The 20,622-nt window shown below is 32.2% G+C and overlaps 1 protein-coding gene across 2 annotated transcripts in view; it reads left to right on the forward strand.

Annotated features, from left to right (window-relative positions):
* Positions 1 to 20,622, forward strand: part of LOC139491180 (glutamate receptor ionotropic, kainate 2-like) — a 93,864-nt gene that overhangs the window by 58,429 nt on the left and 14,813 nt on the right. Inside the window, exons 3-10 of one of the 2 annotated variants that reach the window (XM_071278638.1) lie at positions 949 to 1,203; positions 3,183 to 3,364; positions 5,410 to 5,463; positions 6,597 to 6,770; positions 13,339 to 13,491; positions 14,975 to 15,076; positions 15,539 to 15,634; positions 17,633 to 17,662. In XM_071278638.1, coding sequence (XP_071134739.1) covers positions 949 to 1,203; positions 3,183 to 3,364; positions 5,410 to 5,463; positions 6,597 to 6,770; positions 13,339 to 13,491; positions 14,975 to 15,076; positions 15,539 to 15,634; positions 17,633 to 17,662 — 1,046 coding nt within the window. The remainder of the gene's footprint in view (positions 1 to 948; positions 1,204 to 3,182; positions 3,365 to 5,409; positions 5,464 to 6,596; positions 6,771 to 13,338; positions 13,492 to 14,974; positions 15,077 to 15,538; positions 15,635 to 17,632; positions 17,663 to 20,622) is intronic. The other variant, XM_071278639.1, reaches the window with a different exon arrangement.

Genomic DNA, 20,622 nt, shown 5'->3' on the forward strand with positions numbered 1-20,622 from the left:
ATTAATAGGTGTTTTAAGATATTAATTTTCATTATACCAATTAACAAAATATAAACAAGAGTATTGAAAGACATTTTTGACTAATTTCCTAGCGTAAGGTGCACGGTACTTGTCATGGGATAATGCCAGGTAAGTATGTTCTTATAGTATGCCTAATTGCTAAGTTATTTGTAGATGTGGTTACCCTACACCACTTTTAGCTTTCATGTTTAATTTACTTTCTTTTTTAAAAACCGAAACGTTTTTAACTCTTACCCAACTCCAATCTAAAACAACAGCACCAATAACGGCAATTCACAAAACGCCCCATCCCTTCAACTCCCAAAATAAAACTTTAAAAATAAAATAATGATAACTGAGATAGATGACACCCTCTTACTCTTTTTACGATAAATGTTTAATAATTATTTATTAGATAAACATAAATGTGGGGACAAAGCTCATTTTACAGATGTACAGTGTTAAAAAAATATCAATAATAAAAAAATTCGAGTACAACTCTTACTAGGTTACCTACGTATGCAAGTACAGAAAGTAAATAAAAAATAATTTTATCCAATACCAGAATTTAGACTACCCGAAAAAAGAAATCAGTACATCTCATAGAATATCAATGGCTTTATTTAACACGGTTCTTCCTTCCTGTCTATATATATAGGAAAAAGTAATAGTATTTGATTTTTTGAAATGTAATACGTATTCTCTCTAGTTATATATATATTGAAAGGTGAGGGTGTAGATTTGTCACGTTAAAAGAATAACGACATACATCATTAACTAAAACAATTGGATAGCAAGCAACCCAGTCTACAAGTATTTACATATATGCTACTCTACTTTTTTGTATTTCAGATGGTTATTCTTTCAGCATGCATGTAGATTAATAACAGGTTTTTTTTTCTTAGTTTGTTGTTCAAGATATATTATATTTCAGTATTTGTTTTTCAGTTTGTTTACAGATGGATTTATCACCGGCAGCTTTATTTGGACCAAGATCACCAGAAATGTCTTCATACGCCAATTCTATGTGTAGATATTTACACATTCCCCATTTAGAATACAGAGAGGAACCGACTTACCGCCGTACAGCAAGTTTCTCAATCAACCTTCACCCTAGTCCGGTGGAGTTGGCTAAGGCATATCTGGACGTTATTAACTATTATAATATGGACCATTTAATGATACTCTATGCATCTAGTAGTGGTAAGATAATAATTGAAATAGTGAATCGGTTTTCCATTTTACATGTTCATGTCCCCCCCCCCCTCATTTTTATTATATGAACTCGGGTTTGCACGTTTTATATTTCGTTGGCATTTAATATCACAATCAATATAGACTTTACCACTATAACTTGCGAGAAGAAAAGAAAAAAAACATTGTCAGTTCCAAATTTTAAACTCACGCTTGTTGAGCTATCAACAAATTTTTATAAGTACTGTAATATGTGCAGCTTTATTTTAATATCATTAATTGGTTTAAACTTGCTTTCGTTTTAAATCTGAATCGGTGGGCGGAATTAAAAGCATTATTATTCTTTTCAAGATCAGGATATCACAATGAATTATCAGACTGCCATACCTGCAACATCTTTAATTTGTAAAGTTTAAAAAATGTAAGCTGCCGAAAACTCCTAGTACGTCTGGTAACTTTTATGAATTGTAAAGTTTCTTGTATACAAAGATGTATTGATTCAAAGATAGTAAGACTATACAAATCCTTCATTAGCTAAACTAAAGTATACTTTGTGTATAGGATGATCATGTTAACACGTATAATAAAAATATCATTCTCAGATCTAAAAGAAGCGAAACTACCTTTCAACTTCCAATTGAGTCATCTCAATGTGACTACATTTGTTATCTTTAAATAGCAGGAAAGCATTGTGAATCAGGAAATAAAAGTTATTGATTGTGTGTTTAACACTCCGTTATAATGCCTTAATTCATACTTGTATCGGAGGATCACTCGGTCAATGCCAATTGTTACATAAATAATGTCAATCAATTCATCAGGCGAAAGAACCAGTGATTAGTGGGTAATTTCTGTAAATTTCTTGATAGTCTATATTTCGTTTGTTATTTTGTATTGGATCAATTGATGTATTTCGTTTGATTAGAAAATCATTTTTTTTTTGTATTGAATCAACTGATGTTTAGAAGATTATAATATACAGTAAATTGTTATCAGGAGTAAAAGTTAATTCGTTCAGAACAATTTGGTAATTTGATATTTAGATTAAAACACGAATAAAAGATAAGCAAAATTGACGGTAATGCACCGAAACACCTTATATGCAATTCGACGTTTCTGAAAAAAAAATAGGATAATTTCGTTATTTGCACTGCAAAAAAACCCAACACTAATGTCGTGTAATCGGTTGAGTTTTCAAAGGCTTTAACCAGAATGCAGTAAAACGGTGTATTTGATATGAGTTAGTTTGTGTACATCTTCATTTGTTTGAAAAATTGTAATTATTCCGTAGATTCGATTTTCCAGTTTCAATGAAAAACGACAATTTTAAAATAATTAAAAGGTGTCTTTCTATTCAAAGTGAAAATGATTATATCCTATATTATATATAAGGTGTTATATTCTTCCAAAAGAAACAAGATTTAGTCCATTTTGTCCAATAGAATGAGATTGGTTCTCTTTCTAAAATATTAATTTTGAAAATCAATGGGTACAAATTTAAAAAGTTGTAATAAAAAATGTCAAAGTGTAATACACAATTCGAAAATGTGTAAGTTCAACTAGGGATTTCTGACAAACTAATACTTGTTATTTGGAAGATTTAAAATGAGTTTCTTTTTCGAATTCTGGGGGAAGGAGGGGGGGGGGGCAAACATGTGGCCTTTATACCTTCTACTTTGCATATGCATTTTCCACCATTATCTCAATAATTTGTAATAACAACTAAGCACAAACAAATACTTTGATACTGTGAATTTAACCATAGATTTTTAGATTATGAAATCTGAAAGAAGTGTGAAATGAATTCAAAGAAACCTCCTTTTGAGTTAAGAAATGCTCAAGTTGCACATTTACCTTGCAATGATCATACGAATATCCAAAAATACATCTATACACGAAAATTCAATGTTTGTTTATATCATGATCAGTCATTCCAGCTAGGGTTAACAAACATGCATATTTGAAATAATTGTAATCACTCATTACAGGGTTAACAAAAATGCAAGTTATTATACAAGATATTTCTAAAGAATCTGGAAAAGCGATACATTTACGACAGGTCAGTTCAAATACCAACATGAGGGAGTTATTGATGGAAGCCAAGAGAAAGCAATGGACCAATATCTTAGCCGATCTAAATGCATCGCAGACATCTTTATTACTTAAAATGGTAAATATTTCTATCTTGTCAAATAAATATAGACCGTCGTTGATTTATTACATATGTATCACTTAGTATTGTTGTTTTTGGATTTTGTTGCTTTTTTCTACGCTGTAAAAATCCTTGAAAAAGAACAACGATTGGAATATTGGCACACAATTGGCAGATTAAAGTATTAACCCTTTGTATACGTTTTTTTATGTATTAAAAGATAGGTAACTATTTCAAAAGACGATTTACAAGTTAAAAAGAGAAGAAATTTGATTATAATAAATTGTAATATGAATCTTCATCGTTTAATTTGATCTGTCGAATCGAGTTTGAAATATCAAGACTGCGTTTTCAAATGAAATAAAGGGACATGCAAGTTTTATTCGATTTTTGGTATTTTTCTTCACTATTGCATTCGCATGTACATTTTATTCGTTTTTTTTTTCGTTTTTTTCTTCACTATTGCATTCGAATGTACATTTTATTTCTGATTTACGAAAAGTGTGACATGTCATTTAGTAAAGTCATTAATCTCAGACTTGCATGAAAGTACAGATATATTTATTCTATCGATCGACTAATATAAACCTGTCCTCTTCAAATTTATACAAGGTTCACCTAGATTCCAACATTTTTTTGATGGACATAGCATTCTTTCCGTAATTGTTTTATTATTCCCCGTCAGCAGTTATAATTAAAACGTATTGACCAATGACAGACGGGTAATAATCACATGACATTGAAATCTGTGAATGACAGGAAAAGATTGACTGAGACAAAGTGTTCTTCTAAATCTGTTGTCTTTTTCTATAATGGACAATGTAGTTAATCCATTCATAAAAAAAGACTGTCTCACACTTTTGTATGCAAAGTTGGAAGGTGTTTTTGTTCGATTGCTCTCACATTTTTGTATTAAAGGTTAGAAGGTGTTATGGTTCGATTGCTCTCACAATTTTGTGAATATAACGGAACTATAAGCAATTGTCATACACATGGAAGGTTAAGTTATAAACACTAGGTTTAATTCAACATTTGTTTCTGGAAATGGCTCTACTAAGTCAGGAATATGGCAGTTGTTTTTCACTTGTTCTGTTGATTCATGGCATTTGTTTTTCACTTGTTCTGTTGATTCATGGCAGTTGTTTTTCACTTGTTCTGTTGATTCATGGCAGTTGTTTTTCACTTGTTCTGTTGATTCATGGCAGTTGTTTTTCACTTGTTCTGTTGATTCATGGCAGTTGTTTTTCACTTGTTCTGTTGATTCATGGCAGTTGTTTTACGGTCAGTTTTATGGACTTTCCCTTTGTGAATTTGCTTTGGAATTCGGTATTTATGTTATACTTTTTTATAAAACATTTCGAGAGAGAATAAACAAAACTCTGTCTAAAATAATCTGTTTAATGTTTGATGGAATAGAAAGGAAAAGTTATAAGCATCTATAAATGTGAATGTTATTGCAGTGTCTAAGCGTCATTTGAAATTAGACCACATAAAACAACTTTGTAAGAATGGCTGAATGATTTCTGTTTAAAGAGGTTTATTAACTCATTCACATTTACATATACAATTGCACAGTGTATGCACATTTGTCTGTCTGCACAAGAACTGCACCATGGAGTGCTTTTCAGATATGTCAGACGAATACTTCCTGTTTCCGGGTTTTTGAATTACAAGGGGCGGTATATGCTTATCACGACATCGCGTGCAACGTCTAGTTTTAATTCAAAATAATGATAATATATGATAAAACTGCAAATAAAACAGCTGAAGCTTTATCCATCAGAGTCCAAATGTCGTAGACATATGAGAGTCTGGAATAGGGGTCCTTCATATCTGTATTCTTTATTTTTTTGGGCCATCATTCTTATTTCTGTATATTGTAGCACCCTATTATTCTCTCTTGTTTATTTTTAACACCCAATTATTCCCTTTTCTTGTTTTTTGGCGTTAATTGCCTTTTTATTTTGTTAGACATTTATTCTACACATTTTAGTCATTTCTCTATTCTATAAACCCTTTCAAGACTTTCAATTATGAGCAATCATATACTCTTCTATTTACAGGCTCTTCAACAAGGAATGATTAATCCGTATCATCATTATGTTTTAACAACATTGGTAAGTTTTTATAATCACAGTACATTTTAACGATGACAGGGAGAAACATATACGTATTTGTAAAACATTGCGCCAAATTTATAGTATTTTTGTCTAATGTTCAATGTCTTCTCATAAAATATATATATATATACAAGACCTGGTTCGAAATGGTGTTAAGTTTGTTTCGAAGAATTGGTTTTGAGGTATCTATTATGTTAAGGTGTTATTGGCATTAATCAGCACTGTCATTACGTAAACAACCATCAATCAAAACGATATATTCAGTTATCTTCAACTAATAGAGTAATTGTAACGTTCAGAATCGTCTTCAGAATGGACATGAATTGACATTGGCTATGCTATTTAAAATTCAATTATGAAGAGTTTTGTCTGGTCATTAAATGGTGCCTTTTATCGCGCTTTTAATGTGAATAAAAGGAGATATGAAGAAAACGTCAATGAGACAGCAACCAAATGATAAAATTAACCAATAGACAACATACAAGACATCACGGTGTTTATTCAATGTGTGAAGCTTTAAATCTCAATATACAAACAGTGCAAAATTTGAGAATTTGACGAAAGGGCGTTGGCAAATGCTTTTATTATTATATATCACTCCTCAGAAATAGCATGATATAAGCTTTATATTTTGAAAATTGCACAGTATAATTGTTTTATTTGTTTGAATTGATACACATATATTATGATACAGTAGCAAATTCACATCACTAGATGCGCATTTCGACAATTAACGTCTCATCAGAGATCCTTATCGCTGGACAATTTGAGAATCCGAAATCTAATACCAACACTGCAAAGCTGAAATAAAAAAAAATTACCAAATGTTACACAATTTCAATAAACAATTCATATTTGCATGCCATGATCACTGGGATGGTGATGCCCATCGAGACTTACAGTTCATCAGTAGAGATATTGACCCAATTGTAGTAATAACATGATTCGGCGATACCAATTTTTTGCACCAGATGCGCATTTGTTCATTAATGCCACCTAAGTAATGTTCGAGGCCAATTTGTTTAATCTGTTCATAACCTCTCCTTTTTCTAACACTTCAGACAGCACATATGTTTTCTTTTGAATTCAACAAGGATAATCTTGTTAATGATCTTTTTAAATATTTACAGGATATAGAAACAATAAATTTAGATGACTACAAATATAACCACGTGAATATAACAGGATTCCGATTGGTAGATCCGAAGAACAAGTTTGTCAAGCTTATTACAGATGATATGTATATTTACCAAATGAACACTCGACTACCTCTGTTGAGTATGGAAAACCATAACACAATTCCGGTAAATATAAATGGAAGTTAATTCTAAAAAAAAAGAGGTATCATATATTAAAACAAAAATAGTTACCTTTGAAGGAACTTGCATGGTGAAGCATTATTTTGGTCCATTAATTGAATCTGCGAATTCAATAATATTATCAATTTGCACCATTTTTTGTCTCAAATCACGACATTGATTTTTGTCTTGCATAGTTGAGTTAAGCCTTAATTCCCGCGTCACACTGTCCCGATTTTTATATACGATGGACACCCGAAAGCGAAAATTGTAAGTTCGTACGAAGTTTGTTCCGATCTCGTTAAAATACCAAAAAGTGACCGAAGCAAGTACGATGAATAACGATGTCTATACGATGGTGCCGAAATTATATACGATAGCAAAAGATGGACATACGAAGGTTAACCGAAGACGGGTATTTAAGCTTCATATCTCAGCCGAAGCCTATACGATGGATCACGAAGGCTACACGATGGTTTACGAATCTACACGATGGATTATGATGATGCGCGATGGCCATACGATGTCCAAAAGACGTCGTGTACAGCTTACTTTTTTTATGATACGAACAGAATTTCGACAACATATCGTTTCTGTACAAGTCTGCCATGCATGGCGGGAAATCGATCTTTTTGTCTAATTCTTATAAAACTTAGTTTATTATCCCCTCGCCTACTACATGTAAGTTGCGTGTAGATAAAATTGTTATGGACACTCTAGAACCAAAATGCTCAAAACTTGGTATGGTGTTACTCATTAAGAATATCTTGAGCGCTATTGACTTAAAAGTTCAAAGGTCGAGGTCACAGTGGCAGTTGTAATACAAGGCAGTATCACCCTTGTGGACACTCTAAAACCAATATGCTTCAAAAGATTTTAACCACATTTGGTATATTATTCCTCCTTGTAATGATCTGACATTTTTTACGTTCAAGGCCAAAGGTCAAGGTCATGCAGATGGACTTGTTTTTGCTCCTTGAAATAGCATAATACACAGGAAATTGGTTGCTCATTTTTTTACCTGCTGGTTCTAAAGACAATATTAAAGGTATTTCCAGTTACTGAATGTTTTGGTTGATTTCTAAAAAATAGTTTATGTATCAAATATGCATATTCAATTTACCATTTTCTGCATGTGTCATATACAAATATAGTGTCCATATTTGTCCCCAATATGTTACATACGAGGGGATGCCACGCTCGGCATTGCCTTCTTTGAACTGTCAAATGTGTGCACTAGTCTGAAAAATCACCCATAATTATGCCCATGTTTACTGATCTGTCTTAAAGGTAAGGTAATGGGTTCGTTGATCACTTTTATTCAAAAAGAGCTCTTTCCAGGAGAATATCATAATAATATAGACAAAAGGAAGGATGTGGGGAAAGCAACAAATGCGGCAAAATATGACATATAGAAAACAAAATAGTTATGGAGTAAACATTCGTGTGACAACAACTCATACGATAGATAAAAAATCAGAATAATGAAGAAAAAGTTGGTTTCCCTATATACGTGTACCTGCAGTGTGGTGTACGAGGCGCGTTTAAGATTTTCATTATGTTACATTTACTTGATATGAAAAATTGACAAGAAATAATATTTTACTTGTAAAAGTAAATCCTGAGCCTGTAATAGCTGCTCTTCTTGTTCCATTCGAATTAATAGAAACAACGCTGTCGCCTTTCTTGTTCTCATAGAATCAGATGATATGAGCTCCATGTTTTGTGAACGTCTTTCTTAACTGTCGTATTAGACTGACCAGTGCATTTCGCGCATGGCACTTTAAGTGTATTTTAGCGCGAAAATTAACTTACATTTAGCTGGATTCATTGCCGTCGTAGTTCCATCTTGTCGCCTTCGTATTTTTATTCGATGGCAACACGACTGGATTACGAGGTCTTCACGAAGTCGTGTTGCCATCGTAAGACCGTCGGGTAGCTTCGTGATTCATTCGTGTAGACATCGTAATGTCAAAACTGCCCGATGGAAACGATGGAAACACGAATGCAATACGATGTTCAAAGATGCATTCCCGGTGACATTACGATGGTGATGATGGTGATACGAACTCAATACGAACCCTCAACATCGGACGCACCTTCGGGGATTTTTTAACATGTTAAAAAATTTAGAACCCTTCCCGAAGTTGTCCCCGAAGGCTAGAAAAAGTGGCCGATGGTTCTACGATGGTTAAAGATGGCACTACGAATAGCCCGATCTGGATACGATCAGTCCCGATTTTGAAAATTTCCATAATCGGGTTGCAATCGGCGTAAAAATCGGGACAGTGTGACGCGGGCGTTAAGGAGCAAGATGACAACTTTATAAATTCTGTATAATTTGACTTCAATAATAATTATACATGTAGTCAAATTCGGACATCAAATTATGTTAAAATATATGACAAATACAAAATCAATATGTGATGCATTTTTTATGCTTCAACCGACATTGACCATATTCATGACCCACCATAATTTTTGTTATGCTGTGTATCTGAATGATATTCCTCAAAGTTTGATGTCATTGTTTTCCAGAAGGAAATATACCTTAGAAATCCATAAAAACTCTTCAATCAGACTAACATCATGAAAAATTTCATAGTTTTAAAGCGTAAAATGGCAGATCTATACAAAAAGGGCTAAGTTCATAAAAATTTGCATAGTAGTAAGTTTAGACTCTAAAGCATAATGTTTAGCCAAATAGCATTTGAAAGGGCAATTGAAAGTAGTTTCATGACGGAGCTGATCTTTCACTATAGCAATACTTTACACTGTGTGAACATCATATACCAGATGAAGTCAATATCCAAGATATGTTTTATGTTTATTTATTGTAAACCTGTCTTGCAATGTTATCATTTTAATATTATAATTAACACTGCCATTAAAGCGGGAGGTTCAACCCACCATTTTTTCATAAAATGCTCTGTACCAAGTCAGGAAAATGGCCATTGTTACATTATAGTTCGTTTCTGTGTGTGTTACATTTCGGTGTTGTGTCTCTGTTGTGTAGTAGTTCTCTTATATTTGATACGTTTCCCACAGTTTTAGTTTGTAACCCGGATTTGTTTTTTCTCTATCGATTTATGAATTTTGAACAGCGGTATACTACTGTTGCCTTTATTTGAACGCTGCTGACGTACCATAAAGAATTGCTATAGTGTGTTTAACCTTCGACAGAAAAATAAATCAGATATTATTACAGTTCTAGACTTACAATAATCCAATCTGTTCCCCGAGAGTATTTTAAGCCTAAGTCATAAATCACAAGACCTCCAATTACCAATAATTGAAGTAAGATAACTCTGATTCAGTAAATTTATCTAATAAAATTTGTCATTATTTATCAATTATATACCCTAGACTGAAGTAAAAGACGTAAGCAGAAAGTTCATGGTATCAAAATGTTCTTTTTAGCTGACAATATCTGCAATCTTTGTAACTCGCTCGTCCATTATTTAATTTAATATTTCAGAAATTCTTAACATTTTTTTATCATTAAAAAACAAGTGATTTTGTACTTTAAGATTTATCAGATTCAAACAGACTGTTATCCAGTTTGGCTTTGTTTTGATCTTTAATCTTACATATTTGCACTTTTATTTCATTTTTCTGCATATTCATGTCACAACAAATTTCACTATTTAGTTTTAAAATGTTTGATAATGATGATCTAAATTGCCCCAATGACTGATATATAATTATGACCTAGTTCATTTAGCACTCTTATACGATTCAAAGCTTGTCATATGTTAATTTTAAAAGACCAATTCTCTGTAACCACCAACCATTTTATATAGGGAGGCCGACACGCATAGTCACCGATTTTCATGAAACTTAGCCAAAACATGTGTTCATGTAAAAAAGTAAGAAAAATGCCCATCCAAATGTTGCTAGGTCATGGATGCCATGGCAACCAAGTGAATGAGATTTCCCGCAAATTTTGAGGAATTTAGCATCGAAAAAACAACTACTTTGCAGTCATTCGTAATCAAAACTAGGTTTTATTTAATGATATTTGTGAATATTTTTTAGAAACATGAAACTTAACAAACAAAATAGCAATGTCATATATAAAAAATATTTTGGCTGAATATTGTCACAACCGCAGAAGCAGAGGTTATTTTCAATATAGTTCAGAAGACAAATTTTACACATTTTGTTTGAACAAAATAGATCTTTTTGCATTCACCTCCATTTAACCTGTGGTTATGAATGAAAAGTATCAAGGTTTCTAATCAAAAAATTATAACAAAATGTTTGGGAAATTGGATTCTAGGTAGGTTGTTATGGAAACAAAAAAGTAAATTATTATTGAATGACTATGATGTGCAAACTATTTGCAATTAAGTTACCATAAATTTGTCCAAAGGTCAAAGGTAATTGACGACCTTGACCTTTGACCTTGTGTTTATTAATTGAATTTTGAAAGGAAATATCATAGAAAGAGGCATACTATACATGGAGAAAATGATCAGGATGTTTTAAGCCACTTTTATCAACATATGAAAAATAAAGAGTCAAGGTCATGTCAAAGGGGCTTAGCAATCACTCTTATTTGATTAAAAACAATGTCAAATTTTGTCTTCAATACACCAAAAATGACACTTTTAAATTACCATAGCAACCACCCTAGCAACATATTTCAAAACATTTAATGATAAATTATTCCTAGGCAACAGTCATAAGTTACATTTATCACTTTAGTATAATTGGTTGTGGATGCAAAAGTGTAAAATTATGTCATGCAAAATGCCTATTATTCGCCTTTTATTCTATTTTACATTGAAAATGCCACTATTTGAATCAGTGCTGCCCCCTTCTTCCCCTTTTGTCAGAAATAATTTTAATTTTTCATCTTACTCATAAAGTGTTATATTTTAATGAACAATAGTCAAAATATTCATAAAACTTGAAATGTATGCATGATAACTGCATGAAATGGGTAATTTTTTAGGCAAAATCCAAGGGGACCCGTAACCATGACAACGGGGGCATAAACAAATGTATTGTCAACATTTTTCTTGTTAATTTATCGATAGCTACCAATAGACCAAGTTTCAAGAAAATCTGAGACTATGCGTGCCGCAACTTGGTTGGTGGTTACAGAGAATTACTATTAAAGAAACTGAAGACGTTGATATTCTTTCTAAATGGGACCTACCGAACTAGACTGTTACCGGGTTTGTAATAACATGAGCAACACGACGGGTGCCACATGTGAAGCAGGATCTGCTTACCCTTCCGGTGCACCTGAGATAACCCCTAGTTTTTGGTGGGGTTCGTGTTGCTTAGTCTTTAGTTAGTTCTCTGTTATGTCTTGTGTACTATCATTTGTCTGTTTGTCTTTTTCCTTGTTAGCCAAGGCGTTGCAAGTTTTCGATCTACGAGTTTGACTGTCCCTCTGGTATCTTTCGCACCTCGTTTAAGTCTAGGTGGTTGATACACATTATCATTAACAAAACAATGATCTCATCTCATGCTGTAACTACCATAAAGACCCAAATGTTGCTTAGACCTTGTTCATTTTGTGTGTGGTACATTACACCGACTTCTTGGTAACGGAATTAGGTATACAAAATGCACTTGGAAACTGAAACATGTATTCATTAGACACTTACTACAAAGGACACCCTGAACAAAGTGTCTTATCCATTTTGCTTTAATTCAGCAAATAAAATATGTTTAAACTAAACCATGAACAATCATAGGTCTATTCTATAGTCCTTAAAACTTTTAACTAAAGATTAAAGATGAAGAAATGGATCTTTCACACTTTTGCAATACTATAATTTACTACACATAATCGCCATAACTGTTGGACACCCCTGTGTTCTTCTTCTTGTTGACTTGTTTCTGTATACTATTGGTGAGAGGGTAAATTAGCTTCAAAACCAGCCAGGTTCAATCCACCATTGTTTACATAAGAAAATGCATGTACCAAACTTAAGGCAGGAATATGCAAGTTGTTATTCATTCATTTGATGCGTTTGCTTTTGATTTTGCCATTTCATTAGGGACTTTCCTTTTTATATTTTCCACAGTCAGTATTTTTGCTTTTTATTCCTTGACTTTACGCTCCGTTATGTAGATTATGTCCTTTCATTAAATAGTTCAACATTTGAAGACTATGTTAAACGCGCAGCTATGTCATAGACAAAATAAAAATATAAAAGAAACCTCCAATACTGCTTTCATATTTCAATTAAAGCAATGATTCATTTTCCCAATTGTGAACTTTTAATTGCTAAGTCGCAAATTTCAGACAGCACCTGCATATGCAGTAGATATATCCGAGTTTATCGGATAATCAAGAAGTTGCGTTTTCTTTCAAGAAGCTATGAGTCGTATAATAAATATTCAGATCTTACAAGGTTTTGAAAACTTTCTGATTTCAATTTTATGAGTGAAACAAATGAACAGTTCAGTACTGAAAGCAAGAAAAAAAAGAAGATGAAAACATGATCAGCGGTGCATCTAGTATTAACAAGAGTTCATTTAAGTGAAATACAGCATAATAATAGCAATTAAATATATTAACTAAACATTTATCCTATTTCTTTTTTTTCAGTATGAGTCGGCTCTTTTATTTGATGCAGTCTTGTTATTCGCAAAATCACTAGAAGAACAAGCCAAATATCACATAATAAGACCGGTGAATGTATCGTGTGAAGGAGATGACGTTTGGAGATCCGGGTTAGACCTGTTTAACTACCTAAATACGGTTAGTTTAAATTTGTATGCCCCATTTATTGGCATTATGTTTTCTGGTCTGTCCCTCCGTCTGTCCGTTTCAGGTTAAAATTTTGGTTAAAGTTTTTGGTCGAGGAAGTTTTTGATGAAGCTGGAGTCCGATCAATTTGAAACTTAGTAAACATGTTCCCTATGATATGATCTTTCTAATTTAAATGACAAATTAGAGATTATATCCCATTTTCAGGGTCCACTAAACATAAAAAATGATACTTCAGATGGGGCATCCGTGTACTTGGGACACATTCTTGTTTACTTAACTATTGAACACACGAATATTTATTTGCAAAAACATAAATAATTTTTGAAGGCCGTACGATGACATACAGCTGTTAACTCATGTTTCATTTGGTCTCTTGTGGAGAGTTGTCTCATTTGCAATCATACCACATCTTTTATTTTTATATGAGGATGCAGAACATGATTGCTAGAACAACACAATGATATCAATAATAAGATATAATTTTCAATACATTTTTCAAATACACGTGAAGGTTGGCGCCTGGTAAAAAGTTCAAACTCGTTTTTGCATTTGTTTGCAACTGTCCTATGTCAGGTACCTTTGGTTGTCGTTTGTTGGTATGGGTCATACGTTTTTCTCGTTTCTAATATGTTTCTCGTATTTTACATTGATTAGACTGTTGGTTTTTACTGGGTGGATTTTTTTACCCTAGTCATTTGTCGAGCCCTATATAGCTTACTGTTCGTTGTGAGCCAAGGCTCCGTATTAAATACTGTACTTTGACCTATAGTTGATTACACGTTACATTTTGGATTTGAACATTCTATTTTTTGTAATATTTTTTGTTATATCTTCGTTAATCCTCAATCAAAATGGCGTCTTATGAATACGAGACAACATTTTTTTTCTTTTCCTTAGATGAATAACATGTCTCTCTATTTTCCCCTCACACTGGACACTGATTACCATGAAAACAAGCAACAGCTTTCGACGTTAAGGAATACTAATTAAGTTTCCTTATAGACTAGTGTCTTATTTTATGTTCATAGCTTCGAATGAAGATCATATCGCATATAGAATTTATGATCAGATATATTCTATAAAAGATTATCTAAAAGGAAATCTATATGTTCAAAGACTGCGGAACAGAGGGGGTCGAAAAAGGGGATTGCTACACTTGAAGAGCTGGGGAAACATTATATGTTGTCTCTACTTTTCAGTTAGACAGTTAGAGATACTTCTGATGAATCATCTAAAAAATACTGACATTTGTTCTTACATTTTATAACTTACACCAACGGCCATTTTGAAATGGTTATTATGTTCTAAAAATATGAAATTAAAAGTAATGAAAGACTCTTGGATACTGTTACCCTTTAACCAAAGCGGAAGGGCCCTTATAGAGAGACTATTGTTTTATATAGAAGTCTATAAAGTAAAACTTAATGTTCTGTGCAAGTATCTGCCTGACAATCAGTGGTTTATTTTGCAGGTTAAAGTATCAGGATTGACAGGTGACTTATTGTTGCAACATGGAAGACGTCTACTGTTTAATCTAGACATTGTACAATTAATGAAAGAGGGACTCGAAAAAGTAGGTACGCTTTTTGTTTCACAGTCACTTTAGTTTCGGATGGTATGCAAGGCATATTAAATTAATTTACAAGAAGTTCAGTATTTGTTTTTTGGGATGCTTGAGATTCATAACTTTTGCTGTGTTGACCAATATACCGCTGATGTAGCGTGCTAAGAAATAGGTGCTATGGGTCATCATGAACAGCGATGTGTATATTCTTGCTATATCTTCAAACACTTACGTCACTTACACCAATCAACATAGTGTGTTCCTTTGCTTTGGAATTCGTTTCATGGTTCATTTGGATTTATTTCTTGACTTAATACATCTTAGCTTTCCATATTCATCGATAGCAAAGCACATCAGAGAAACTAAATTTTCAAGTTCTATTTATTCAATGCTTTGCAAACGGCTGTTAAGTAGAAGGAAGATCTAATGTTGTTTTTTTGCATGTAATATTACATACAGTCTGTATTTCAGACAGGTACATGGAGTTTGGACAGAGGACTGAATATAAGTTCTGAACAAAGATATGTATTACTCGGAAACAAGACGTTAGTTGTTTCTTCCAACCTTGTAAGTAAAATATAGAATCTTTACATGTAATTTTATTGTCGTTCCTTGTATACAGGATGTAAACGTAGCTATAATTGTGTAATTTAGTGTCAGATGTGATATTGAAGCATATCGTAAAGATTATTCTTTTGCATAAACATTATCTCAATAAATCTGTTGCCAAAAATTTCTTTTAAAGGAGTTTTATCATAATTACTGAATATTAGTCCTTCAATTCTTCAACGGATTTTAGGGTTTCAATACATTAATTTTGTTTAGTTATTTACTTAGCTGTCTAATTGATTTTATCAAGGCAAAGAAACGTAACTGGTCGATATATTGGATATTCATTAACTTATGTATGCATTAAGATATAATTAAATTTTATCTGAGTATCAAAAACGTGATACATGTTCCATTTATAAATCCAGAAATACCACCAATTCAAAGGTCTACACTAGTATATTTTGGGGCTCTTTACAGCTCGTTGTTTGGTTGGAGCCTCGGCTCCGTGTTAAAGACCGTACATTGACCTATAATGGTTAATTTTTATAAATTGTGACTTGAATGGAGAGTTGTCTCATTGGCACTCATACCACATCTTCCTATATTTCTATACATGTGTATGTGCATATAAAAAGCATTTCAAAGTTTGATTTTTTCACACATGATTTAAAATCTCGACCATTAGCTAATATAAATTTGTTTACAAACTGTATTTTATTATCATAAATATATCGTCGGTGGGCTTCTAAAATGTCGTATATTACTTTTTTGGCTAAAAATACTTTTTGACATCAATGTTCTGGGTGGGAGGAAATTTTTGGTTTTACAAAATAGCACACAGTTAGACCTATCAAAATGTGTAAAATAAGACATATTACAAAATTGCCAATGTCAGTTGTTTGTAAAGTTTGCTTCCAAAATGTTGTATGAAAACTTGAAAATCGTTGTAGAATGGCTTTGGGATAAAATAATTGTACATTACTTTATTTCTGTGAAAATAGTTGATAATCCAGAAATGTCAAAGTTTTTATTTCACTGCTATTTACAAAAATGTTCAAGTTTGCATACGGCATTTTGGAACCATGCCTTTTGCCAAAATTTTCAAAGCCTGTTTGCGAGATTTTTTTTTTATTGCAAAATTTGTAATTTACAACATTTTAGAAGCCCAACGACGATATCTGTTTAACGAAATAAAAGGATTAGGGGTGCATCGTTTTATCTTTTTTGTCTCGATCATTTAGGAATAAGTGATGTTTTCAAAAACATCAAAAGGTCTTTAAACTTTTTACTATGACTCCGTTGCGACTTTAGGTGTATTGGTCGTCCCTTTCTTACGCTTCATATCGGAACCGAATTACTTTTATAAAAAACACGGTGTTCATTAGTATTCATATAATACAAAAGGTAATGTTGACGGCATACAGTATAATTTGTAATAAAAATCTAGCTAGCCCTTCAACTTCGTCCTTTGTTTTGCACTTTTATATTATTTCATTCGAGCTTCATTGCCGAGTCTTTTGTGGAGGAAATATGCGTTTGGAGTTTATTTACGAGAAAAGCAATGAACAGTGAAAAAAGGTTTTTTTTTTCGCTTTGTATATACATTCTATTCACCAGTAAAACTATTTACAAATCTCATTACTGTGTCTTTAAGTATAACACTTGCATATACTTTTTCCTGATCCTAAGATTCAGTTCAACAAGTTCCAAATCGTTCTAAAGTTCATTAAAATCGTATATATCGCCCATATTTCATATACTTTGCTAAAACTTAAGAAAAATCAACAAATTAAAAACATATTTTTCAAATTTTCATTCATTGAAATTGTACTAAACAACTACAACAAAACTTTTGTTTTACAGACAGACGAATTCATATTTTACGAAGAACATAATCAGCTACACATCGTTTCATGCAATCATTTATATAAAAAAAGAAATAAAATCAATTGTTTAACCAATAACACAGAATTCTAAACGTAATCGGACTCAAATTTCAATTTTTGATTTCAGAAAAAGACTTTAATTGTGAGCACTGCCCTAGTAAGTCATGTGTAGCGTAGAAACTGCTTATTGTACAAATAATAACAAATTAGTGTTGCTGTTTTATTTAGATTAATAATAAATAACCTGCACTTATTACATGTATCTGCTCTTGGCTACATGTATATGGAACGTAACGGTTATCATGGAAACAAAACCGAGTTAAAATAAACAGCAAAGGCAGACTTACTTGATATTTTTCTTCGTTGTTGCATTTTCAATTTAAAAAAAAGAGGAAAAAAAATTGTTTTTATGTTATTTTTTGATTGTTTTTATTGCTGATACACAGATTATTTTTAATCATTCAGTTTCAAGTATCTACTATAACATGTCATTTTACATATGCGTAACAGTGGTGATACATTTGTTATTTACTTAAGTTTAACAATTGTAGTCTACTTAAGTGAAGCATTTGTAACCTACTATGTTTTTAATTTTTAATTGCTGCAGTTTTCCATTTGTAATCTACTGTAGTATTCCATTTGTAATCTACTGTTGAGTAATGTTGTGATATACTGTGATGTAACATTAATCTTACCGACTGCAGTTCTACATGTTGAATCTTCTGAAGTGTCACATATGTTGTGTACTATAGTAGATCATTCGTGTTAAACTGTAATCAACTAATGTGTGTGATTGTTAATCCCTGTAGTGTAACAATTATATTTTCAGTGTTCCATTTGTAAATTTAACTGTACTATAGTTTTGTATGCATGATGCTGTCCAGTTAAATGATTAAAGTATTTTTTTTATTTTTTTTTTATTTTAGACCAGATGATTGTACTATTTCCCAATTTATTCTTTTCTAGTTATTTTTGTGATGCTTTGCAAACTATTGAAACCTTTAATGTCAAAACTATAAAAAATCTTATTATTGATTGAAAACAACACACTGATTGGCAGATAAGAATAGTAAATGCATGATCAGGACCAACTGCACTTTAAACTTTAAACTATGGCATACAAATTGCAACCGGTAAAGTTCTTCTCAGACAATTTAAAAGTATGAAATATTACAATTTAAATATATTCTTTTGATTCTAGTTGATGTTATTAAGACTTGTAATTTCAGTTTTCCATTAACAATCATTAGTATTAATTTTTAATGCCCTATTATATTTTAACACTAACTCTCATCTACCTCATTTGCATATTTTACAAAACAAATCGGAAACTTACTCTTCGTAAAATCGTGTTCGGGGAAAATAATGACAAAGCAGAAATTGTATAAGATGATTTTGAAGTACAGATAAATCGATTTTTGATAATGACAACATATGTCATAAACATAAACAAGTAAAATATCCAGTTCATTTGTACTAGCAAGGTATAGATGTTTCAGGGCATGATCAACGTATTTGTACTTCCATAATGTTGAATGTAGAAATTTAAAACACATTCTGTGAGAAAAACCTACTGTAAACAAATTTGATTTTACGAGCTCTTTTTTGCAAGATTTTTGTGAATAGAAATATTAAACAAACATAAATCTTCATTTATATGAATACACCATAAAGTAAGTAATCATTGAATGCATCCGAGTGCAGTCGCAAAGACAGTGCAACACAAAGCGAAGAAATAATGGGTTTGTTAACAGTGATTATATAACTGAACGTATGATACAAAGCATGTCATTCCTAAATTCTCCATTCTAGATGTAAATTAAAAACTTAGAGTATTATCTTTGCAGTCGAATTCTCATAATAGATACATAATAATACATGATCACATGTAGTAACATAATCTAATTAACATCGTAACGTTCAAAATAGATATAAAATTATACCTTAACGTTCGGAATAGATATAAAATTATACCTTAACGTTCGGAATAGATATAAAATTATACCTTTTGCAACTTAACCCTCCTAATAAATGCACAATAATACCTCTTGTTACTATATGAGTGTTAAATACTAGTAGATATATTAAAAACTCATCATCAGTCTTATAGTGGTGTACGACTGATATACATATTCAGATGGGGTAGACATATAAGATCAAGTTTGTTTTACATTTACACAGATTCAGAATTTATTTAACGAATATATTAACCACATATCTTTAAGATAAAGTTTGTGTCTGTGTAGTATATGGTGAATCTTAATCCAGGAAAAAACTCAAACGATCTCAAACAAAGTCAGGAGTAAGGTGTACAGGCCAATCTGATTAAAACAACAAGCACTAATAATGAGGCCGAAGAAATTAAATACGAAATTACATCAAATCTTTGTCAATGAAGAATAAATATATCAAACGCAAGCATACGTTTGATTGCATTGATGTTCAGTTGTATTAACCGCTTTTTAGCTTTCCCATCACTTTGCGTCCGGCGTCCGGCGTCCGTCGGTGTCCGTCGGCGTCCGTCGTCGTCCGTCGTCGTCCGTCGTCGTTAACTTTTACAAAAATCTTCTCCTCTGAAACTACTGGGCCAAATTAAACCAAACCTGGCCACAATCATTATTGGGGTATCTAGTTTAAAAAATGTGTCCGGTGACCCGGCCAACCATCCAAAATGGCCGCCATGGCTAAAAATAGAACATAGGGGTAAAATGCAGTTTTTGGCTTATAACTCAAAAACCAAAGCATTTAGAGCAAATCTGAGGGGTTATATTGTTCATCAGGTCAAGATCTATCTGCCCTGATATTTTAAGATGAATCGGACATTTCGTTGTTGCATTGCTGCCCCTGAAATGGTAATTTTAAGGAAATTTTGCTGTTTTTGGTTATTATCTTGAATACTATTATAGATAGAGATAAACTCTAAACAGCAACAATGTTCAGCAAAGAAAGATCTACAAATAAGTCTCCATGACCAAAATGGTCAGTTGACCACTTTAGGAGTTATTGCCCTTTATAGTCAATTTTTAACCATTTTTCTTAAATCTTAGTTATCTTTTAGAAAAATCTTCTCCTCTGAAACTACTCGGCCAAATTAAACCAAACCTGGCCACAATCATC

The sequence above is a fragment of the Mytilus edulis genome, chromosome 10 (assembly GCF_963676685.1).
Source record: "Mytilus edulis chromosome 10, xbMytEdul2.2, whole genome shotgun sequence".
In the NCBI taxonomy this organism is placed as follows: domain Eukaryota; kingdom Metazoa; phylum Mollusca; class Bivalvia; order Mytilida; family Mytilidae; genus Mytilus; species Mytilus edulis.